Source organism: Pithys albifrons, chromosome 5, assembly GCF_047495875.1.
Source record: "Pithys albifrons albifrons isolate INPA30051 chromosome 5, PitAlb_v1, whole genome shotgun sequence".
NCBI lineage: Eukaryota > Metazoa > Chordata > Aves > Passeriformes > Thamnophilidae > Pithys > Pithys albifrons.
In genome coordinates, this window is record NC_092462.1 from 12,430,216 (window position 1) to 12,455,871 (window position 25,656).

Genomic DNA, 25,656 nt, shown 5'->3' on the forward strand with positions numbered 1-25,656 from the left:
TGCCGCGGCGGGCGGGCGGGCGCTGACAGGCGGCCCTGCGCGGGGGCCGTGAGGGGCGGCCGGGCGTGTGGGGCGGCCTCGGGGCGGCGGGGCCGGGGGTCGCCCCGGCGGCTTCTCCCACCCCCCCTGCCTGCCCTGCCCTGCCCTGCCGCGCTCTCGGTTCCGCGCGGGGCCACGGCCACTCCGCTACCCTCGCCCGGTCCCCCCGCCCCGCGGGTCCGCGCCCGGCGGCAGGGCCGCCCCTCCGGCCGAGCGGGCGGTGCCCGCGGGCTGTCAGTGTAAACAGCGCCCGGGGGGGCAGCGGCCTGCCCGGCCGGGCTGCGCGCGGGTGGGCGCGCGGGAGGGAGGCGGCGGGGACAGCGGCGGGGGCAGCGCGTTGTTTACACGGGCGCCGGCGGAACATGGCAGCGCGGGCGGGCCGCTCGCTGTCAGCCGTGCGGCCCCTCCCGGCCTCGGCCGCGCCGGGCCCCCGCACCGCACCCTGCGTGACGGGCCAGAGGCTGCCGTGGTTCGCATTATACCGTGGCTGAGGAGCGCTGCGCTGGGTGAGCCCAGTGCGTGTTTATCTCTTAGCCTTTTTGGCCGTGTTCCCTCTTGTCTCTCTTTCGCCACTTACTCTTTGCCCTGCGTGCTCTGTCCCTTACGGCTGGGCACTGTCATTTTCCTTGTCACTGTCCTGTAATCATTTAACTTCTCTTGCAAAGACAGCAAAACCTTACCTTAGACACGGCCAATTTGTAAGGGGGGTTCTGAGTATGATCCAAATTCCTCTTCCTCCTAGTTTCCCTCCATCCCTGACAGTGTCACTCCATCCGTGCCAGTGGACAGGATCAGTTGCTTTAGGACAGGTTCTGGGAACAGGATGGTTGTTTTGTGTGGTACTGTCAGTGACATACTCTTTCCGTCTCTCAGGTTTTCACCTGGTTCAGAAGCTCCCTAAACTTTATACTGTTCCGCGCGTCTTTGTGTTCGACAGTCTCATAAGCCCTTCAGGAGCTTTACCTTTATAAAGCTGCTAGACTGAAATCTTACAAGTTTTTTGACCTCAAGAATATCCTATGACAGCTAATTATGCAATGTGCACGCACTGCTTCCTTTTAGTCTGTGTATTGGGGGGTTTTTTTGTTGTTTTTTAAACCCACATCCTCACAATTTCATTTAATCGTCTCCTTTATTATGTAAAACGATGAATAATTCCTCCCTCCTCTGCCTTGTAGGGGAGTGGAAATGGTTGTTAAGGACCAACAAACGACTCGAAGTGCGGGTACTAAGTAAGGGTATGTATGTGTGTGAGATTTCTGCCCGAGGGAAGAGAAGGTTTCAGGCTGTCTTTAAATAGAGAGCAGTGGGAAGAGCGCCTGCTAAGAGGATGAAATACGGGAAGGTCCAGGAGCCTGCTGAAGCCACAGAGGTTTTTGCAGAACGTTAATAGTTTCTAAGTGATTATAAGCTTATATGTTTTGGAGCTCATCAGCTTTAGCTGTTGAGGTTTCAGTAGAAATTTCAGGTGTTCAGATCATCATGCGTGGGAGGAGTTCTTCTAATTTCTTACTGGATTTGATGCATCGTTAATTTGATCCAGCGAAATAATTTCTGTGTACGCAGCAATAAAATTATTCCTTTGTTTTATGGAAACTTGTGAAGTGTGGTGTGGTCAGGACTACTTTGCCAATACCCTATTTTGATTGCCTTTTCTGTAGTATTTATTGATTGGTGTACTGTGTAAGGTACTATAAATTGCATGGATTGTCTGTTTTTTCCCCCTGGCCTTGTGGATGTAAAGATTTACTTTGTATTCTGTTTATGAGTTTACACCGGGATTCTTTAGCAACAAATTTAAATTTCTTTTTACACGCAGCCAGTTTTCCCAGTAACTTAATTTTTCAGTTCTTAGACACGTTCTGAGTCTCAAAAAAAAAAAAAGCACTGATTCTCCGTTTCTTCTGCATATGCCAGTGGGAATCAGTTAGCCAGAGCTGTAAAAAATTGTCTGGGAAAACGTCTGAAAGAAAACCTTTCAGTTGACACACATTTGTTTTACAGAGCATGCTGTGGTTTAGAGTGATCGTGGCCTTTACTGGTGTATTTGAGGTGCTGCCCATGAAGGACCACCTTAGAAAGCCTTGCTGCTGTTCATGGCATTCTGCAGTGATCTTGGCAAGTGTATTTCTGCACCTATAACTAAATTCGTTTTCAAGCCAACTTTCTTAACTTTTTTTTTCTTTTTGATTAAACCAAAAAAGGCCTTTTTGAGGAAAAAAAAAAAAAGCTGTGTGTGATGCTACTGCTGACTGCAGTCCTGCTCTTAGGGGTGCATCGGTGGAGGTATCTGCATGAGTCTCTCCTCAGATTTGGGATCCAGCTGAATAAAAGCGGGACATTGTTCCAAGTATCTTCTGGTGGTTCTGAGTGCTGTGGGAGCAGCTGCCTCTGGGCACTCCTGCCCAGACTTCTGCATGTTTGCCTTATTTTCATGTGTGGGCACCTTTTTTTTTTGAAGCATTGGTTTGTTGGTTTGGGGTTTTTTTGTTTGTTTGTTTTGTAATTAAAATGAAAGTGTACTAAAACTATTTGGGGATTTATATTTAGAGTTTTGTTTTGAAGCCAGTTCTTAATAACTTCACTTGGAGTCTGGCCTGGTAGAGGTGATGATGCTCTGCCATCCTTTCCACACTGGTTTTCAATTATTATTTGTAATTCTTTTGAGCTGCAGGTTTGCTTCTGTTAACTTGATAGATGGTTATGAACAAGGGGATCAACTTAAGGTACTGTTTTTTGGTGTGTTCCTCACAGTTGTGATTGGCAGTGCTTTTAAACTTTCTGCTGAAAACACAAGAACCATTTCAGTTTCCTGTGGGCAAACACTTGGATGCACAGTGTAGGTCATAAAAATGTACTATTCAATATATGAAGGAGCTGTTTAGCATTTTGCAGCCTTTATAACAAGTCCCTTGGAGCCTCTGAAGATGTACATGCTCTAACTGGTTGCTGTCAGCAGAAAATTACCAAAAATTTGAGTCTTTTATAGTGGGAAACAGTTACAAACTTCTCGCTGTTGAGGCAAAGAATTCAAAGTTTAGATTTTTTAGTTTGATTTGGTTTTTATTAGTTTATTTGGGGATAGAAGCACCTACACTTACTTTCGTTTTCCCATGAGATGTATAAAAATAGCAGATGATGCAGGAAAGCTGTTTTTGTGGTTGTAGGAGTTACTCCAAATGTTTCAAAACTAGTTTTTCTCTGCATTTTCCATTACCAGGAGGAACAGGAGCTGATGTCAGAACTGTAACAAAATGATTTGGTAATTTCTTTTGGAAATGTAACATTTGATTTTTTTTCTCTCTCTGATGTATTTCATATTTTGCTTTGTTTTAACTATTTATCTAGAGAGGAATTAAATTTGTAGTGTGTGGTTTTTGTTTTTAGTTTTGATCTTCTTGTGTGTTGTTCTGTAATTCAAGAAACCCTAGTTGTCCCTTGAACCAGCTCCTGTGCTGGCTGGTTGTGTCGCTGGGGACAGACTGATCTCCTACAAACCTGAATCATCTCTTGCTTTAAGAATCTGAGCCTAAAATTGTCTTTTGGCCTTTTCGTCTCAGCCTTTGCAAATGTGAATTTCTGAACTGATTCTGAAAGTGGCCAGGGAGACTTTTCGTTTCACAGGAGTCAAATGAGTTGTGACTTGCTGGGGAGAGGAGGGGGAATGGATTCAGTGAGCTACTGAAATCTGAGGGAGAAGCAAAAGGTCTTCCCCAGAGACACGGCTTAGGGAAAGGAAAGGGGTCAAATGGTTCAATCCAAAAGGGATGTGTCTCACATACTTGTGGGTGTGGGTGGGTGTTTGTGCATTTGCTTTAACTTAGAACTTCTAAACCAGACTGAACTAAAGCTGTTTTACCTTCCCACTTGCTGACCAGTGGAAATGCTGTTATATGACCAGTTCAAATGCTGTTCTATAAAGACTTTGGGTCTCACCTGGACTGTTCCATACATGCAGTCTGAAGACCATCCTTCTAATGAATGCTGAGGGTTTAGTGTTACACATTCTCCTCTGGACCTTCCCCTGTAAGATTCTTACTATGAATTTCTGCTGGAACTGGAAAATGAGGATTATCATTTATGTTCCTGCATTGCCCTGTCTTCATTTCTACAGGTAGCTGGTAATTCATGTCGAGATAAATCAGCACAAAAGTAACCTAAACTTCTTGTAACCTGGGAGACATAAATGGCATATTTTTGAGATAACTTGATGGTGAATCCAGCCAGTTTTCAGTTGCTACACTTTGGCAGTTATTTGGCCACCTGTGGGATTATAGTACATAAAATATAAATACACAGTAGATGTGACCTCGTATATGACTGTTCATTTGCATGAATATTCTGCATGAGAATGAAAACAGCTTTGTGACATGCTTAGGCAAAGGTGTTCTGTGAAGCACTTCATGTTCTTGTGTAGCTACAAGTCTGAGTTGCAGGAATGACACTGATTTTGAAACTCTTTGGAAGTTTCCTTTCTTTGGACTTCTCCTTTGGGTTATGATTGCTTAGTGGTATTTCTAGCATGGATGTAAATGAAAAACTGCAGAGGAGGAAAAAGGTAGAGGAGAAAAATTTTTGCAATAAAATTGATGTTTTAATTTTTCCTCCTGATTGGTTATTTTAGTGCATTCATAAAGAGCTAGTTTTCTGCTTTGCATATTTCTCATTTTAAAGGCTTTTGGAATACTTGATAGGCAGGTAAGAAGCTGGATTTTTGTGCTAAAAGCCTGGAGGGTGACAGGTATAAATAGCTCCAAGGGATGCCTGTTAAAGGCTTTCCAACTTGAGTCTTGTTTGGGGAACAGAGGAGGTCTTGGCTTTCTTTTTCCTCCCCAAAATGTTGATAATCAAAAGGTGCTGCTCGCTTTATAAACGAAACAATGAAAAATCAGGTATTAATAGAGGCTTTTTTGTACTTTTAGAAATGAGATATTGTTAGGTATGAATTGTGCTCTGTCATGTGAAGTTGACTGCCTATGTGAGCAAAGAAAGCTTTTTTTATTCTAAATTGCATGTATTTTTCTTTTCTTTTGAAATGTACATTGTGCTTATTGTGCTGCTACTATGATTGTGACAACATGATTTCCTGTTGTTTGGTTTTATTTTTGTGAGGATTAATTCTCAAGAAAGCTTGTATCAGAATTTATTCTCCTTTTGGTATGTAAGGGTGAAAAATAAGGATATCTTGCTCTGTTGTGTCAGGGGTTTTTTTGGTTTGGTGTGTTGTTTGGCTTTTTGCTTGGGTTTTTGTGTGTTTTTGTAGTAAAGATATTGAAAAATATGGAAGGATATTGAGGGGCTGGAGCGGGTCCAGAGAAGAGCAACAAGGCTGGTGAAGGGACTGGAGCACAAGTCCTATGGGGAGAGGCTGAGGGAGCTGGGCTTATTTAGCCTGGAGAAGAGGAGGCTCAGAGGTGACCTCATCACTGTCTAGAACTACCTGAAGGGAAGTTCTGGCCAGGTGAGGGTTGGTCTCTTCTCCCAGGCACTCAGCAATAGGACAAGGGGGCACGGGCTCAAGCTCTGCCAGGGGAAATTTTAAGTTGGAGATCAGAAAAAAATTCTTCACAGAGTAATCAGGCATTGGAATGGGCTGCCCAGAGAGGTGGTGAATTCCCCATCCCTGGAGGTTTTTAAACTGAGATTGGACATGGCACTGAGTGCCATGATCTGTTAAATGGACTGGAGTTGGACCAAGGATTGGACTTGATGATCTCGGAGGTCTTTTCCTACCCAATCCATTCTGTGATTCTAACCTGCCATGCCTGGTGTGGCAACTGATTTTGTGCAATGTTGGTACAGCAATACAAATGATGCTTTTCTGAGCATGTTTTTATAGCAGGCTGAAGGATCCCTAATACCTTGATAAATTTAAGCTTTAAAATAATTTTTGCATAGTATTTTTGTTGACCTTCTTGCTTAGTTGACATCTGGGTGGGGAGATCAGCAGTTGCAGTTGGTGGTGGTGGTGTACCTAAGCTGTCAGGCCCCTGGGAAGTCCAGTTACTCCGTGTGAGTCCAAACTGGCTTTCCCATATATGGGCAAGATTAATTTGGTTCAAGCCTGGTACTGAAAAACAGACTCATTGAGTTTGCCCATTGGAGTATTGATTATAATGTATGTATGGCCAGACTTTGTGAACGCAGATTTGGGCAGGGCTCTCCCCACGTGCCCTTCCAGCCTGCACAGTGCATTTTTTAGGTGAGGCACAGTCTGCACAGAACTGGCCCCACCGTGTCAGTCCTGAGGTCCATTTGCCACGGCCAAGCGAGCTTGGACAGTGACAGGGAAGTCCTCAGGACTGTCACAGCACCTGGTACTAACCGGGGCTGACCCTGCTGAGCATCTGAGATGTGACGGGATGGGATGGCAGAGAGGCATTGAACTGCCAGGGGACAGTCCCCACTAAGACTTGGACTCAGGTCCTTGGGATTCAGAGTCCAGAGTGCTCTCCTTTACACCACGGGACCGCCCTATTGATTATAATACTTCAGTGTGTATTAGAGGATCCTGTGTCCTTGCAGAGCTCAGTGATCATGGATGGATTTTTCTAAATGGATGGATTTTATTAAAAATGTTGGGCTGGATTCTGGCTCCTGTTAAAAAGCATTGATCTCAGTGGAATTACTTGCAAAGGTAATTGATAACAGATCGGGTTCTTGTGCCTCACATGGGACATGGGCTTTCTGTTGTACAACCAAGGAGCCTTAGTTGCACCTTGAAGTAGTAAACTCCTCACGACCCAAAGTTTATGAGATTATTTGACTCTTTCAAAGGCAGGGTATGGGTAATGGCAGTTGGTCAGAAACAAAGCACTGCTGTTAATATAGTTTTAAAAAAATTCACAAAGATGAAAGTTGTGTATCTGTAAGTTCAGTGAGTCTGAGCTACACCCAAATTGAAGCATTATGATGTGGAACTACATTTTTAGGCTCAAAAGAATTTCTTCTATAGGGGAAAAAAAAGGTGAACTCCTAGAATGCATTATATTTGAAAGAAAACTCCACATTAGAGATTAGGTATGTGTTTGAGATGTGTAATAAATATGCATTGCTTTAAAAAGGCAGTATGTTTGAAAGTGTTATGAGACTTTATGAAACTACTATGAAACCAGTAGAGCAAAGAAAAAAATGTACCTAAAAATAGTCTGATAGTTTAACATGAAAGCAATAACTTTAGAAAAGCTGCAGTAACTCAAAAATGATGTCTCAAAAAATAGGTTAATATTTTACCTCATTGAGAAATTAACGATTCTGGCTGAAATTGCAAAGAACCAAACATCAGTTTTGTTCTCTGAGTATTAGAGGCTGGTGTGGCACTTGTGTTGTATGGCAGCCTTCACTGTAAACTTCACAGGGTCAGCACATTCTGTCCCATCTGGTGTGTTTGCTGATGCCCCATTTTGATGTACAGATACAGCATGCAACAGGTTTCATAAACATTGGAAGACTTTGGGGTATAAATTATGCAAATAACCTAAAATTACTTTGTGTTTCAGCAACCTCTGCCTAGCTGTTCAACAGCAGTGGATTGTGAATTCAGGCCTTTGATCTCCTGGTAACAGCTCTCGAAGGATCTTCAGGGGATGCACCATGACATCAGCAGTGATTGACACTGTAGGCCCTGGCCTGGAGTTCGACAGCAATGGAAGCAAAAACCAAAAGGTTAGAAAAATAAATAGCATTTATTTCCTGTAAAACTTCACACCTTTTATCTTAATTTGAAAGGAAAATTAAATATAAACTTGCTGGAAAAAACAAATGAAATGGATTTCAGATTGCTGTGTAAGGAGGAAAGAGAACAGCCATTTTTCAAAGATGTTTTCGTAGAAGATTTTGTTCTCACAGACAAATGGGAGCAGTAAGTTTTGGTGTCTGCAGTACCACTGCAGACTTGGTTTACAACATTATATTCTACACTAAGCATTTCTTTCAAGATCTCAGGCATGTCTTGAGGTATAGAACAAGTTGAGCAGAACACTGTAAGAACCTCTTTTAAAGCTGGTCAACACAACATACTTGGTTGCATTTTGCATTCTTACCAACAAACAATAAATAAATTCTACTGTCCTGTAGCTTGTAATAAACAGAAACTGGCAGGGTTCCACTTCTGTAGTAGTAGAAGTAGTCAGTTCTTCTGGGATAGCTTATGTACTTAATCCAGAACATGGGAGTCCATGAGATACAGGTCAGATGTGGGTATCTTGCAGTACACACTAAAAGCCTTGATTGCATTTCATGAAGCAGAGGGAGAAGAAACACTTCCCACAAATGAATGACTTCATTAGAAAGCTCTTTTCCAATATCTTCGAGCTGTCTGTCTGATGCATTAAATTTTAAGTGCTTAAAACCAGGAAAATATCTTTGAGATTGAGCAAGGTCCCTTTGATGGCTGATAGGCTTTTATTCTTTTAATCTCTTGCTTTAGAAGAAAACTTTCTTTAAAAATCTTTAAAATTATTATCATTATTCCATAAAATATGTAAGAGCATAAGAGGAAAATATTGATGTAGAGTTCAATAGTGCAGTATTTAGAGCATTTTTTTCCTTTTCTTTCCTTTTTTTTTTCCCTTTCTATAGGAAAATGAGCCAGTCTCTGAATTCCCAGCAGTGATTGTGGAGCCAGTTCCTAGTGCCAGACTAGAACAGGGTTATGCTGCTCAGGTCCTGGTTTATGATGACGAGACTTACCTGATGCAAGATGTAGCAGAGGAACAAGAAATTGAGACTGAAACTGTGGAAACAGGTAGACTTAATTTTTTTCTTCCATGAGGTTTTAGTACTTTTAGAAGTCCCCAAGTAATGTGACATTGTATTCACCCATGGGATGGAGATCCTGCCCTGGGTTCACATCTCTTCCCTCTGAACTTGCCTTTGCTTAGCTCGAGTGGTGACAGGATTCCCTTGGCAGATAAAAATGTCACCTGATGTTCAGGATGCTGCAAACTGTACCCTCATGAGCAGGCAGATTGTCATCTATGACTTTGCTCCTCGTGCAGGGAGTTAGTTAGACAGCTAATCCTGGAGGTTTTAAACATCAGCTGAGCCAGGAAGCGGGTTAGAATTCAGTTTTATAATGTGTCTGAGCCAAGCAGTTGGAGAGGAGCTGGCAGTATGGACTGTGTGGCTCTATTCACCCTGTCTTTCTGTCCATCCCTTGCCATCCCCCCTTTTTGATCCAAGAGTGGTTTTACTGCTGGTTTGATGGCAGGAGTGTGGGGCTAGAGGGGATGGTGTTGGACTGTCCTTTCATGGGCAAAAAGCCTAATAGATGGACATGAACTCACGTCTCTGGTGGAGTATCAAGTTAGGAATGAAGCAAGGAGTAGAGCTCTGATGTTAAAGGCTGAGCTGTTCAATGACAAACACATCTCTTTCCGTACACCCTGTATCCAAAGAGCACCACTTGGAGGTTTGCACTTCCTGAGGGGCACTGAAGTCTGTTAAAAGTGTCTCAGGAAACAAAAGTTGTGCTGCTATCCCAGTCTAATTTGCACCTGCCTTCTGGGCTGCTGCTGGGCTGTGACTGAGAATCACAGAATATGCTGAGTTGGAAGGGACCTACCAAGATCATTGAGTCCACTTTGTCCTGCACAGGACCATCCCCAAGGGTCACACCATGTGCCTGAGGGTATCATCCAAGTATCTCTTGAACTCTGTCAGGCTTGGTGCTGTGACCACTTCCCTGGGAAGCTGTTCCAGCACCCAACCAGCCTCTGGGTGAAGAACCTTTTTTAATATCCAACCTAAACCTGCCCTAAAACAACTTCAGGCCATTGACGTGGGTCCTGTCACTGCTTACCAGAGGGAAGAGGCCAATGCCTGTCCCTCCTCTTTCTTTCTTGTGTTGCTTCTCATACTTGTTGAACTTCTTCAGCCATTTCTGTATGCTGAGTTTACAAGAAAAAGTAGTAAGGAGACTTTCAGGTGTTCTGTATTTTTGCTGGGTTAAATTTCTGCTGGATTGGCAGAGTGTTGTGGGGGGCAGTACGTCGGACTGCAGCCAAAGGGAGTTCAGGTTCTCTTGGGCACTCCACACTGAACTGGTGAGACCCACTGCACATGGAGAGCACACATTCCTGTCCTGGGGCTGCCCAGGGCAGAGCTGGATTTAACTTGATGACATCAGGCCAGCAAAACAATGGTGAGAAGCTCCTTTTCTCTCAGCTGCTCACCTTGGCAGCCCAGTAAGTCAAGTCATTCCCATCAGATCAGGTAAATTTCAGTGCAGATTCCTCTGTAAACAGTGGGTGCAATTGCTCATAATCCTTCTGAATTTGGATGTTATCCAGGTGTTTGCACTGCAGCAAAAATCACATGCATCAGCTTCCTAAGATGTGCATGAACTAATGATTCAGATTTTGGGACAATACTTACAATTCCAGTTTATTCAAATGTGTTTTGAACGAAATATGCTAATTGAAGTTGAACAAATTAATGTAAAGAAAAGTTACGTATTTTTTAATTCAGTTTTTGACTATGGTAATGACTTTTTAAGGTAAGTGATAAGTGAGGATGTTCTTCCCAAACTCAGCTTTACAACTTAAACTTTTATTTGAAAACCTTTAAGAGCTTATAATTTGAAGGTTTTTGTATTCAGAAGTTGTTTTTTAAAAATAAAATACACAGTTGCTTGTAAGAATTTTTTCTGTTAGCCATTAGATTAATGGCTAACAGAACAGTTCTTTTAGGATAAAGAGCTACTGCCAATGAACTCTTTATGTATTTAAGTATAATTTTATGCCCGTAATTAATTGGTGGAAGTGACAATTAAAAACTCGTAGCTCTTCTGTAGCAATATTTTTATTTAAGCTGCTGTCCAAAGAAAGAGACATGTGGGTGCTTCCAAGCCTTGATATTTGAAAGGAGTCTTAAAATTTATAGGGCAGTTGATGTGATAATTTGGTGAGTTTGTTGATAGAGATGTTAAAAAATGTATCTTGACTGTATGTTTGTTGGTGTTTTCTGTGGTTATTTTCTTTTTAATTTCACAGTTTGGCATCAGTTATGTCCTTAAAAGTTTAGTATGATAACCTAATGAAATACTAGAATAGCTCAAATAGTTAAAACTTGGTTTTAATAGTTTTGATCTAAGAATTAATGGGCACTAAAGAGCCAGTTTACAGTGGAGGAGAAATTAAAATTAATTAAGATAAAAAAAATTGTGAATGCACACTGGGTCCCATACTCCAACTTTTCATTCTTATCTGCACATACACCATTAGTGCAGTGCATTTTTCGTGGTGTAATTACACATGACAGTGAGTTCTTGCACAGAACTTGTATCCACTGTTGGTGACTGAAGCGTTTGGTTTGGACTGTTCTGAGGGAGGCGGCCCCGGGGGCATTGTTTGGACAAACGTGTCCTGACACAGCAGGGAGTGTTTCTGAATTCATTGCTCATACAGGGAGGTGAGATGGGTGGAGAGAAAGTATTAGAACCCCAAGAAACATTCATTTTGGCGAGGCATCATTATTAGCAGTGAATTACAGGAAAGTGAATCTGAGTTGTTTAATTTTGTGGGATAAGAGGTACTGACTGGGCTGTGGGTAGGAAGCAATTTAATGCAGGAGAGGTGGCAACAGGTGCCATAGTAATTGTTAATGAGAAGGCTGAGGCAGTAAATAAGGTATAATGTTTTTTGAAGAGCATCATTTTAGGGTGTTAATTTTCTGAAGTACATCCCTGTATTATGCTAATGATCCTAATTTGGAAAGAGGTGCAACAATTTGATTTCTGCGCATCTTAGAAAAGAATTCTGTTACTGCTAAACTTGTCTCAATAGATTCTGCTTCATAAATGACAGAATTAATTGCTACAAAATTTTCATATTATTTGGTAAATGTACCACTGCACCAAGAATGAGTAGACTTAACGCTCCTAGACTCTACAGACAGCATGGTAAATACTAAAAACCCATCTTAAAAAGGTCTTGGCAGTATTTGTAAAGGATACCTATTCTCATAACATAATACACCTCCCCCTTTGTCAGTATCTTTACTGGACGTGGACCTGATTTTTTTTCCTTTTCTTGTGACAGTTCATTGGCAATTCAAATGACTACTGATTTACATGCTTTATAGCTTACAAAGTATTGTATGTACAGCACAGTCCAAGAGCCTCCAGCTACTCTGCAGTTAGTCTGAGGCTTTGTAATTTAAAATGTAGAGTTATTCTGGCTTTCAGAGATAGGGATCATACCTTGAGTGTTGTGTTCAGTTCTGGGCCCCTCAGTTCAGGAAAGATGTTGAGGGGCTGGAGCGAGTCCAGAGAAGAGCAACAAGGCTGGTGAAGGGACTGGAGCACAAGCCCTATGGGGAGAGGCTGAGGGAGCTGGGCTTGTTTAGCCTGGAGAAGAGGAGGCTCAGAGGTGACCTCAGCACTGTCTAGAACTATCTGAAGGGAAGTTCTAGCCAGGTGGGGATTGGTCTCTTCTCCCAGACACTCAGCAATAGGACAAGGGGGCACAAGCTCAAGCTCTGACAGGGGAAATTGAAGTTGGATATCAGAAAAAAATTCTTTGCAGAGAGAGTGCTCAGGCATTGGAATGGGCTGCCCAGAGAGGTGGTGGATTCACCATCCCTGGAGGTTTTTAAACTGAGATTGGCCAGGGCACTGAGTGCCATGATCTGGTAGAGGGACCGGAGTTGGACCAAGGGTTGGACTTGATGATCTCGGAGGTCTTTTCCAACCCAATTGATTCTATGATTCTATGATACCTTTTGTGAAGAATGTAGTGCGATAAGTGCACAGGACACTGAAGACATGACTTGTGCTCTGCCTGGAATGGTTCTATTTCTGGTTTGCTATTCTATGAATGGATCTGGGTCTGTGGACTGTAAGGACAGTCCATGCTGAGCCAAGGGCAGAATCAGGAATTATGATGTTGTTTTGTATTAAAAAACTTCTTGCATTTATGAAACCACAGTTCAAATAAAATATGCTTTATGATCATTATAAATACTGATGAATTTTTAGCTAATTCTAGTGGAGTATAGGCTGTTTTGCCTATCAGACAACTCCTTCCAGCCTGTTTCCCACTAATCTGTCTTGATTAATTAATCAAGGATCGTCAATTATAGTTAATACTTTAAATGATTATCTATAAAAGTAAAATCCAAGAGTCTTTTAGCAAACCAGAAAGAATTAATGGTTCAAGTTTTGTTTTTATCCTAGAAGAAAAAAATGCCTATCTGCTTGGAATAGAAAAACATCATGACAGAGTTTTCTAGAAAAAACAAAATGTAGGAAACTTGGTCTTTTCAGGTGACCTTCTGACATTTTTTGTGGAAGTAGTGAGTGCCTTTTGTAATGATTGAAAGGGAAAATATAAGCTTTAGACTGACACAATGATTAAATTTCTTTCCTTGTTTGTATGATCTTCTTGGAAGTGACACCTTTAGATTATTGAGGGCTGAGTTACAGCCTTAAAATGTGGTTTACTGCAACAGTGAAAGTGTTTGTATCGTAAAAGAGACATCTTTTTTAACAAGTTTTTAATAGTATCCAAATTTTATTGGCTTTCATCTCCTAAGTAGTTTTCTCTCCTTATAGTAAATAGTCCCTGAAGATTGGGATTTATTTAGCAAAACCTTTGTAATTTACAGCAGAAGGTGCTGTCTTTATAGAAGCAGTAATTGTGAAATTAAGAATTGCTACAGTTCTGTTTATTTGTCATGACACAGAGCCCATAACCTGGATGTGCAGCTATGATAACGGGGGAATCTCATATTTGGATTTTCCATATGAGCAGTACAGAAGGGAACACAGTCATGTTCTGCAGATCTTAGACATGAGTGATGTCCAGTGTTCTTGTCAAATAAAACATTAGATGAGCATTTAGAATCATAGAATCAATTGGGTTGGAAAAGACCTTCGAGATCATCAAGTCCAACCCTTGGTCCAACTCTGGTCCCTCTACCAGATCATGGCACTCAGTGCCCTGGCCAGTCTCAGTTTAAAAACCTCCAGGGATGGTGAATCCACCACCTCTCTGGGCAGCCTATTCCAATACCTGATTACTCTCTCTGCAAAGAATTTTTTTCTGCTCTCCAACTTCAGTTTCCCCTGTCAGAGCTTGAGCTCGTGCCCCCTTGTCCTATTGCTGAGTGCCTGAGAGAAGAGACCAACCCCCACCTGGCTAGAACTTCCCTTCAGGTAGTTCTAGACAGTGCTGAGGTCACCTCTGAGCCTCCTCTTCTCCAGGCTAAACAAGCCCAGCTCCCTCAGCCTCTCCCCATAGGGCTTGTGCTCCAGTCCCTTCACCAGCCTTGTTGCTCTTCTCTGGACCCGCTCCAGCCCCTCAATATCTTTCCTGAACTGAGGGGCCCAGAACTGAACACAACACTCAAAGTGTGGCCTCATCAAGGCAGAGTACAGGGGAAGGATCACTGCCCTGGGCCTGCTGGCTATGCTATTTTTGATACAGGACAGGATCCCATTGGTCTTCTTGGCCACCTGGGCACACTGTTGGCTCATGTTGAGCTTCCTGTCAATTAGTACCCCAAGGTCCCTTTCTGCCTGGCTGCTTTCCAGCCACTCTGTGCCCAGCCTGTAGCGCTGCAGGGGTTTGTTGTGGCCAAAGTGCAGGACCCGGCACTTGGCCTTATTGAACTTCATCCCATTGGAATCAGCCCATCTCTCATCTCATTTAAGCAGGCTAATATTGTTTTAAAAATGTCAAGTTATCTGGAACATGCCATTAAAATGGGTTATTACTTTCTGAACTCCCTTCTTACTGATCTTATATCAGCGCTGGTAATAGTTTTCTCTTATGCTACCTCACTTAAGATGAATTTGCAAACCCAGTGTTTGTTTACAGATGTTGTTGAACAGTGGCAGCTCTGAAGGCAATGTTGCTGTAAGTGCAGTAAGGCTTGATCCCTGTGACAGGTGTTCCAATATGATGGAATTGATTTAGTAAATCTAACATCTTAAAAGAATTATTTTTCCCCTTATTTTTTATTAATCATTAAAGCAATAAGTACAGGTTTGGAATTTTTTTTTTTTGTCACAGCTTTAAGAGGAAACAAACCTACTGTTTTCAAAAAGATGTAATATCATTCAATTTGTGAACTGTCACCAGATTTTCTAATTTGATGTTCCATCAGAAAACCTCCTTGTCGTTCAAATTGAAAGTTTGTTTTAATTCTATAAATGTTACTGGCACAGGGAGGTGAAGGATCTGCATGAAAATAATGGGGATCTGAAAATGACCCTTTCCAGGATTATGATCTGATGGAAAAATATTGGGCTATAAAGACCAGGAAGTTCACTTGAAACTATCATGTAAATTGATAGCCAATAGGGAGTTTAGGCTGAATTCCTTCCCTGCTTTATACAAATGGATGAATAAAATACATATTTAAGGAAAATCTTTCAGAGAGGAAATTTCAGATTGTTGCTTACACAGTTATCACTATGGGAATGAACTTTACATATCTAGGGCCAGTCTTTAGTTCTTACCTGTTCTTTGTTCTGCCTTTATGTCTTCTCTTATAATTAAAAGTGCTTCCTTTTAATGTCTTTTATGTGAATTTGAGCCTGTGAACTCAGATAAGTTTTCATCAGTTAAGTATCATATACTAAGAACTGGTTAGAATCTTGCCTTTGATGATGGCATGTGTATATAAGGGATAAACAAAACAGTGTTATAATTCATTCTGTCCAGACATGATTTAACTGCTCCTTATGAAAAATGAGTTAACACAGGCATGTGCTGTACATTCTGTTAGTGCTGACACACCCTGTTGACTGAACTTCATTTTCTGACACCGACAGGTGGGTGAGTATTTGACATGCAGAGAGGCAGCAGTTTGCTTTAGAGGGCCATGCTGACTACAGAAAAAAAAAGTTTGGACATTCTAACAAATTGATTGAACTCTCATCTTCCTCAAAGTGCTAGGATGGAGCCTATTAGCTAGACAAAAGCCAGGTAAAACTTTTGCTGGCTCCACTGCAAGAATTAGATGTCTCTAACACATGAATGGGTTAAGAGTTTGTCCTTTGAATGTGAGCTAATTTTATTTTTCACACCATGCTGCTGCTCCATCCCTGTGAATCCTCACTCTGCCAAGAAATCTACTGCATTTTTGCCAGTTAAATGCTGATGACAGTGAGACAAAATAAGTCCCCTCTTTCTGCATGTGCTGTTGTATAGTACTTGCAGCAGTTGTGCTAAGGGCATATGCATCTGTTTTCTCAGTAACATTCTTAATTCAGAAACAAAATTTAACTGCAACTTAAATTTTATGTCATCTTTGCTGGTGTTTTCTTTTCTGAGAAGTTAAGGGAAAGAGCTCTACAGCTACTCTATGGATGATTTGTGCTGGTTTTAAGGTAAACTGGCAAGAGAAATGAACCCAGCTCAGGAGAGAGATTGTAAGTCAGAGTTAGAATTTAATAAAAATATTACAATAAATACAGTGACACAAAGAGAAATTGCTTTTAACCCACAAAACCCAGTAGTATAACCCAGTGCCCTGGGGCACAAACATGCAGGGGTTTGTTAGCCCCTGGTCCGAGCCCCACGTGGTTCCCCCAAGACCAAAGCAAAAGGAGGTAGAAAACCTGTTGGTGCAGATGATGGTTTCAGTCTAGTGCAGAGTGGTGTTCACAGTCTGATTGAGAGTGGTGGTCTCCTCCTGTTGAGGTTCTGCTCCTCCTCTGGGTCGGACAAGTGGTTTCAAGTCCCCAAACCCCCAAGATTATATCCCCTCAGGTTCAGCTGGGACCACCCAGTACCTCCCGCAGGGCAGGGAGTACACCATGGGTGATCTCGCTCTGTGAGTCAGGGGGTATTTGGAATCATTGGTGGCCCATTAGCAGACATGACACCTCAGGCTGGGTGTGAAGGTGCCAACGACTCCCCGGAGGGGAGTTATCACAGCTCTTATCTCACAGGTGTCTGTCACACCCAGTTCACATCCCTGAGGAGTCAGGTGTGCCCTGGGCAGCTGCTGCAAATGGTCCATTGTTAACAGTTCATGGGAAATGAATAAGGGGTGTGGAATACACAGCTTTGGTCACACACACACAGGGATAAACTGGTCCCACCTGCTGAACTAGGACATGATGGTATCTTAATGTAAGTGTAACAGCCTGGTTGTGGAGTCCAGTTCTTTCAAGACTGCAGGTTTCTGCCTTACTGTGTTCAGTGGTCCATTCATACCAAAAGAAGGCTGCAAGACTAAATATTTTCTAATAAAGCTTAATTTAACTACACATTTCAGGATTAATTTTGATTTTGTGAGGCTAATTCAATGGCTTGCTAGTGTGGAGCATAATGGGTTAGACTTCAGAAGTGCAGATGCATTTTCCTCCAAACTGCCAACTCCAGTTGCAACTGTGAGTGAGAATTTGTAGGCTGTTACTATGAAGGCTCAGCCATAAGATTTTACCAATGCAGGCTGAAAAATTTTGTGGTTTCAACCTTGAAGTTAGAATGCAATATGGCATGCCAGACCCATTGTGGTGTGAGTCCTGGTGTTTATTGATCAAAAATACAGTGCCAGACTTGAAAGTAATAATTTTTAAAGGTGATCTGCATATTAAAAGAGATTGTAGTTGACAATTAACTTCAGGATGACAGTAAAGCCATATGAGTTTGAACAGGATGCTCAGTCTTTAGAAATATTCTTTGAGCTTATAAAATAGACATTTGTTGTTATCAGAAAAGTCTTAAGGACTTCTAAATCATAGAATCATAGAATTGATTGGGTTGGAAAAGATCTCCGAGATCATCAAGTCCAACCCTTGGTCCAACTCCAGTCCCTTTACCCGATCATGGCACTCAGTGCCACGGCCAATCTCAGTTGAAAAACCTCCAGGGATGGTGAATCCACCCTCTCTCTGGGCAGCCATTTCCAATGCCTGATTACTCTCTCTGGAAAGAATTTTTTTCTGCTCTCCAACTTCCATTTCCCCTGGCAGAGCTTGAGCTCGTGCCCCCTTGTCCTATTGCTGAGTGCCTGGGAGAAGAGACCAGCCCCCACCTGGCTAGAACTTCCCTTCAGGTAGTTCTAGACAGTGATGAGGTCACCTCTGAGCCTCCTCTTCTCCAGGCTAAACACCCTCAGCTCCCTCAGCCTCTCCCCACAGGACTTGTGCTCCAGTCCCTTCACCAGCCTTGTTGCTCTTCTCTGGACTCGCTCCAGCCCCTCAATATCTTTCCTGAACTGAGGGGCCCAGAACTGAACACAATACTCAAAGTGTGGCCTCACCAATGCAGAGTACAGGGGAAGGATCACTTCCCTGGTCCTGCTGGCCATGCTATTTTTGATACAGGCCAGGATCCCATTGGCCTTCTTGGCCACCTGGGCACACTGTTGGCTCATGTTGAGCTTCCTGTCAATTAGTACCCCCAGGTCCCTTTCTGCCTGGCTGCTTTCCAGCCACTCTGTGCCCAGCCTGTAGTGCTGCAGGGGGTTGTTGTGGCCAAAGTGCAGGACCCGGCACTTGGCCTTATTGAACTTCATCCCATTGGAATCAGCCCATCTCTCAAGTCTATCCAGATCCCTCGGCAGAGCCCTCCTGCCTTCCAGCAGGTCGACACTCCCTCTCAACTTGGTGTCATCAGCAAATTTGCTGATGATGGACTCAATCCCCTCATCTAAACCATCAATAAAGATGTTAAACAGGACTGGACCCAACACAGACCCCTGGGGAACACCACTGGTGACCAGCCGCCAGCTGGATGCAGCTCCGTTCACCAGCACTCTCTGGGCCCGACCCTTCAGGCAGCTCCTAATCCAGGAGATATGTCTTGAACAGGCAAATTGCTCAGTAGTGCAGAGTTTATATGCCAGCCTATTACCAGTCTCAAATACTGTCAGTTTTGTAAAATCATGTAGTGTGCCATGCAAAGACCTAGTTTATAGTTGTCTAATAGACTGCCCTGAAAATAAAGGATTTCATTATAAGGTGAGGAAGTGCACATATTGATTGATTGTGTGTTGGTGGTTTTCTTTTTTTCAAGACAGCAAAGTTTTTCTTACTCTGCACGCACAAGTAACAATGCTGGAATGTAGACACTTGCTGTTTTGATTAACTGCTTTTCTGTTTGTCAAAGGTAGTATCAAATCCTGAGAATAGATTCCTTTTCTGTTTGGAATCACTGATTGCTGCATGAATGGTAACACCAGGATCGTGAGTCCACTCAAAGGTGCAGATGGTGACAGAGTTGTGCCTTTGGTCTTGTCAGACTTCACATGGTGTAGTCAAGAAGATAAGCTTGGTATAGTCATGGACCCCTTTCCTCAATATTTCCATAGTTCCCCCAGGGACATTCAGTGGCTATTTTGCAATTTGGAAATTTTCTACTGTGGAATCCACAGTGGATCGTAATCATAATGTTGATGTGCTGATAAAGGAGACACTGCGTTTTCATGTATGTTTTCTGGAATTTAACAATTTTAACATTGTTAAAAATGTTTCTCTGTATTATTACCCTTGCAATGCAGTTACAGCTATCAGCAGTTTCATAGCCTGCAGTTGAGGACAGCAACTACTTCTGTAATTATTAGATGTGAATTTCTTGAGGTTCCTGGGAAAAACTGACCTTTCTGTAACTTTAAAATTTGTGGGTGATTTGGGCTCTCGGGACAGGACATGCCTGGACTTCTGAGCTACTTGAAGCTTTTTAAGAGTGGTTGGCATTTAAGCATTGTTACCCTGTTACCACTTGCTCTTTCTCATGTAGACTGCAAATACTGTCCTCAGACAGATTGCCATCCACCCTGGAGTACTTAAAAGAAGTCAAACAAATCACCTCTGTAAGAATAAGCAACTGTTTTATAATAATTGCCTTTTCCCAGGGTAGCTTTGTCTTATTAAAATGCAACAGGAAGCCTCTGTGGCTAAAAGTAATTAAATGTGCACAGCTTTTTTTCTTGTTAATAATTTGCTCTCAGTGGAGGAAAAAGGTGCCATTGGAAGGTTTTAGTGTTTCAAGTCACAATACTTGTGAAGTAGTTTTCCAAGAGAAACTGCAGTCTGTTATCAGAGAATGTTTTCATCATACTTGTGAGAATTGTGGGAAAGGCAACTTTGCATAGGAGACTATGGGAGTGGAGACTGACAATTCCTCTGTAACCATGGAGTGCTGTATTAGTTTTGAGGACTGCTCAAGATAATTGATGATCCTGTTCCCATCCACTTCTGAAAATCTGCTGAAACCTATCAGTTTTTCATGTTTTGAATTTGCATCTGCCGTCTTAGATGCAATTAATCACATCCAGCTGCTTTTCTTCAGTTTTCTTTCACTTTTTCAAAATAATCAGAATGAGGTTTAACTTGTTTATATTGCAAAAAAGTGATATATTTCCTTTAATGTGAGCAAAGTTGTCCATATCCCTTAAACCAGAGCACACTGAGCTGAGAGATACTTTCCTCCCGTGTTTTTATACAAATATGGAGATACTATTCACTTGTCTTGAAATTACTTAAGACTTAGGACAAACAGGAATGTAGTAGCTGTAACCATAGTTTTGAGTGGGAGCTTTCCAGCAGCTTAAACGTTTTGACTTTGGGTCTTTTTTCTGGCAGCTGGTAAATGTAGATGTGATGAGCATGTGGGTCTACCTGGCTATCTTGGTAGCTGAGCTTGTGGTTTAACAAATTACAATAAAGCTCACTCTCTGTATACTCTAACAGTAAAACAAACAAACCAACAAAACCCTGGGTTAATACATTTCTGTCTGCCCAAGACTGATGCTGTTGGGGATCTGTCAGTCCGTATTTTTTTTGCTACTTTTTTCATGCCAGAGAAACATAAGTACATCTGCAATTTCCTGTGGTCCTGTTCTGTTACAGTAAATATTTCTTGCTTCCTTGGGCCAACCACTGAGTAGATTTTGTGGCCCTCTTTGTTACCCTTCTGCCTAGAAAGGAGGCTTTAAAATAGATTAAAAAATTAAATGCATGTTTCCTTTTTTCCTTGTTTTTTTCCCTGAAGTAATATTCTATTAGCATGACAAATCAATTAGCATGAAATATGAGTAATCATATCATTTAAACAGATGAAACTGCAGAACTTCTGGAGAAAGTCATGTTCCTCCTTAAAGACCTGTATGTCTCTCTCTCTATAGGTGTGTGTGTATATATCTATATATCTCTCTCTATATGTGTGTGTGTGTATATATATATATATATATAAATACTATATAAGGGGTTCTCAAATCAAAATGAGCACTGCAGAGGTTTGTTGTAGTTTTTTACATACTAATCTTGGAAATGCCTGGCCTTGGACTCTTTTCAACTGATTGGAATCCCTCAGGCATCCAGTGATATTCTCCCTATGTATGATCAGAGAGAGTGAAGAGTCAGAGTAGAATACTGTGCAGCTGTTCAAGTCCATTTCATGTGAATTGGCAAACACTGTGCTAAGTCTGTGCTCTCAGTAATGAATAAATGCTGCCTGGAATACTGGCACGAAACCAAGAGCTTGACGTTTTATATTTCTTTTTTCTTTCATTTTGAACACATGGTGTTTGTCAAAAGTCATGTAGTGCAGATTACTTGAATGCACTTACTGAAGGAGTCCACATATCATAAGCAAAACTTCATAGGATATGAGTCAAACACTTCAGTTTGTGACTGAAAGTTGCCATCAGTAAAGAATCCTCACTGAATTACATAGTGATCAATAAAGGAGAAAACTATGAACACACCTTTTCCAAAGTATGGAAGTGTGAACTCCTATTGACACAGGTCTGGATCTTCAAGGGTATTTAGTGTCTCAGAGCACCTCTTGATCTGGATAGAAACAGGAAAGCTTTTACACTGTATTTTATTGCTGTAGTTCTCATGGCTTGAAGTGTGGGTCAGTGACAGTTTCTGACAGCAGTAGATACACGGCACGAAGTGATGGGAGCACACGGTTATTGCAGTACTCTCTGTGCGCTGAATCTGCGGTGGTGCTGAACTACACTGGGTGAGGTTTCCACTTCAATTTGAGGATGTTTTAATGAAGGACTATTAAGTTTTATTGCACATTTAAGTGTGCGCCTAATTAAAATGCCTTTCCATGTCCTTGGGCTTGTCTTGGCTAGGAAAATTTCTTCTGGGGAATACAGCAGAGTCCCCTAGTGGAAATATGCTGACGGCAGGAATTCTCGTTAGCGCTGCTGCTGCACCTCTGAATAACAAAAGCTGACAGGAGCACTCTGCTGTTGGCAAAGCTGGATCTGCATGAGAGCTTTTTGCCGTCACAGCTGGCTAGTTGCCTTTTTTGTCCATGCTTCTGCTTGGAAAGAGCTCGGCTGGCAAAACTTTAGCACAGACCTACCCTTAGATAGGTCTTTAAAGTGAGAATGAATGATCTCGCTTGGAGGTCTGGCTCATTATCTGATGAGGTGATGAACGAATTTAATTCCTTACAGCCAGGAGCGGATGACTGGTCTACAAAATCCCTGAATTTTTATTTGTGCATTATGAATATTATATATAAATACAGTCATTAAAATGTATTCCTAAAAAGTCTTGAGAGTTGTAGTGTAGGGGTATGATTTGTCAAAAGTTTAAAGCACTGAATTTGCCAGCTGGAGGTGATGTGTGCTGGATTATATTTTGTGATTTCTGTGCTGGGTAAAAAATGCTTCAGAATTGCTGCTTGTGATTACTAAAACTTGAGAGGGGAAGAGATTCTATATTATCAGTTTGCAGCTGATGCCTTTCTCCTTCGATAGATCTGTGAAGCTGTTTTGTACAAGGAGGAAGGAAGTCTCTTTAGGCAGATGTTTGTGTGCTCCTTGGCTCAACAAAGTAGCCCTAGTCAGGTGTGTGTGTGTGTGTTAATGAAGGAATTCCTACGTGTAATCTCCATGCATAGCTCCGTGTAGGTCATGCTTGTCTTTTCTTGAGGTGGCTGCTGCTCGCCTGCGGCTCTGAAGTTCTACCCTGGCGCGATGGGCGCAGGGACTGGACGGGAAGCGCGGAGTGTGTTCCTGCCTGGTGTCTGTCCAGCCGTAGCGCTCCAGGGGCCTGGCAGGGAATGCTGTGGTGTTACTGAAGCAGCTGCTCTTTAGATGTGAGAGGACACAACCCTAAAAAGCGGTGGTAGTGTCCTTTTAATTTACTTTTTAATTAAGAAAGCAATGAAACTTTCCCCATCACCGCTCTGCCCCGAGGCCGGCTTTCACGAAGGATGAACGGGGCCTCAAGTTAACTGGAAAAGGCACCTAAAGCTCCCTTGGGATTGGCCCTGCCGCTGTTAAGGAGACGAGGTGGATTGTGTAGTCAAGGAGGATTGAGGTTTTCTGGCGAATTGCTACTAACGTAGGGACTTGCCAAGGAGAAAACTTGTTAATACGTCGGTGAGGACTGTCAGGCTTAGCCTGGTTCCCGGGGCACGTCGGTGCCGGTAGCTGCGGGGAGCCAGAGGGAATGGCGCCCGGGGCAGCGCCGGGACGGGCTGCGCTGTGCTCTGTCCCTGCCCGCGGGTGCCTCCGGCGCCGGGCAGCCCTCGGGCCGGGGCGGGCGGGCAGGCGCTTCCCGGGGCCCGTGCCGGTCGTCGGTGCCCGGGGGCTCCCCCGCCCGCGGCGGCCCCGACTCTGCTGCTGCTGCTGCTGCTGCGGCGGGAGCCGGCGCGGCACTTCCTGTCTGGGGCGGGCGGCGGAAGGATCGCGCGCGCGCCGCCCCGCAGGAAGCGCTCCCGCCGCCGCCGCGCGCCGTGGCGGTGACCGCTCCGCCCGCCGCGCGCCGCCCGCGGGAGCGCGCCCCGCCGCCCCCCGCGCGCGCCCGCCCGCCCGTCAATGTGAAGCCGCTCCGGCAGCGTAAACATGGCGGCGTCCGTGCATGAGGGGCCCACGAACCAGCTCGACCTCCTCATCCGGGCCGGTGAGCAGCGCCGCGCCGGCGGGAGGGGGCTGGGCAGCAGCGGGGACGGGCGCGGGGGCAGCGGCGGCGCACGGCGCGCGCCGGCGGCGGGCGGGCGGCAATGGAGGGCAATCAGGAAGTGATCACCTTGGCAGCGGCCGGCCCGGCGTGCGGCCGCCCCGCGGCACCGGCGCCGCCACCGCGCCGGGAGTTGCGGCGGGGCGCGCGGAGGAGTTTTGCGGAGCTTTGGCGGCCGGGGCGAGAACCAGGAAGTGCGCGAGGTTGTTGTCCTCCCGCCTCCGCCGGCCCTCCCCTCGCTCCGAGCGCCGCCGCCACGCTGTCTGAGCGCACAGGCCGAGGCCGCGGCCCGACCTCCCCGGGCTCCGCGCACCTCTCCCCCCTCCGTAATTCCGCTGCTGCCCTCCCCGCGCCCTGTTAAACGGTGCTGCGGGCGGAGGCGCCGGCGGGGCCGCGGCCCCACGTGTGCGTGTGTGTGTCTGTGTGTGTCCATGTGTGCGTGTGTCTGTCTGTCTGTGTGTCTGTCTGTGTGTGGGCGGGGGGCGGCGGCGCCCCCTCCCCCACGCGCGCTGCGTAGCGGAAGCGCCGCGCGCCCCCGGGGCCCCCGCGCGCGGGGGAGGGGCCGCGGGGGGCGGTGGCCGCCAATGGGCGCGCGGCGGGCGCGGGAGGGGCGGTGGCTCGCGGGGCGCGCGCGGGACCGGAGGTAAACACGGAAGTGGCGCCGCCGCCGCACGTGGCCGCACCTGCCTGCGGGCGCCCCCGGCGGGCGGGGGAAGACGCCGCCTCTCCGGCCGGGACGAGGAACCCCGAGGGCGCGGGATTGCCGTGCGCTGCCGCCGGCCCGTGCGGATGCCGCGCTCCTCCTGCTCCGCTCCTTCGCACCGACAGACCGAGAATCGTCCCGGGCCCAGCCGCTGCCGGGACAAGGGCCGTTTACCCGAGCTCTAGCACTTCGTCGGGGTTGTGTTCAGGATCAGGCAAGGTTCAGCCTCTTGTGGTTTTATTAAATGTGTCTGAAAACAAGACATCCCACTGATCCCAGGATTTTTCTTAAACTGTGGTAGAGCCCTGCAGAAAACAGAAGCAAGGTTACAATTGACTAAACCCACAAAAGCAATGTCCAGCATTCATTTCTCCACAGAAGTCGTACCAACTTTGATTTTATTTTTATCTTTACAATGTGGACAGCCCTTCCCAAATCTTCGTTCAGCGAAGCTGAGCCACACACACACACAATGTGGAGCTCAACTTTTAAAACTAGTTCTTGAAACCAGTGCGGTGCAGTTTAGAGCAGCAGAATTAATGAACTGTGCAGTTACCACCCAGATGGGAACCAGTGGACAGTAAAGCTTTGTGCTGGTGTTGCATGGCCATGGCAGTGGGTTTGTACGGGGGTGAACATGTGCTAGAGGTAAATGCTCTGTCATGTACCAGTGTATTAAGATACCTTTTCAAAAAAGAGGGCCAAGTAATGTAATCTTTATAATGCTTTATTTTATTTAATGTGGAAAAAACACCCAGGTTTTTCTGGAGGAGGGTGGCAAACCCCAGACACACAAACCCTCTCTACAAAGCAGCGAAGAACTTTTCTGTGCAGAATGGAAGTGGAGCAGGTCATAAGCGTTTGGAGGTAGCACAGGTAGCTTCACTTTGCCAGTGGAGCACATCTCCGATTCCTGCAGGGCTCCTGCTGCAGGCTGCACTTAGTTGTTTTTTAACTTCGGATTGTCAATGAATAGAGAACGTTTAAGTGGTTGGTTATTGTGTCAAGACCTTCTTAAGTC

At 44.4% G+C, this 25,656-nt stretch overlaps 1 protein-coding gene across 3 annotated transcripts in view; it reads left to right on the forward strand.

Annotated features, from left to right (window-relative positions):
• The window catches only part of ELF2 (E74 like ETS transcription factor 2), a 39,347-nt gene that overhangs the window by 160 nt on the left and 13,531 nt on the right, over positions 1-25,656 (forward strand). The window contains exons 2-3 of one of the 3 annotated variants that reach the window (XM_071555730.1): positions 7,539-7,704; positions 8,620-8,785. In XM_071555730.1, coding sequence (XP_071411831.1) covers positions 7,633-7,704; positions 8,620-8,785 — 238 coding nt within the window. In that variant the 5' untranslated portion in view covers positions 7,539-7,632. Of the gene's footprint in view, positions 1-7,538; positions 7,705-8,619; positions 8,786-23,698; positions 23,876-25,656 lie in introns of those variants that run through there. The other 2 variants (XM_071555732.1, XM_071555731.1) reach the window with 2 other exon arrangements.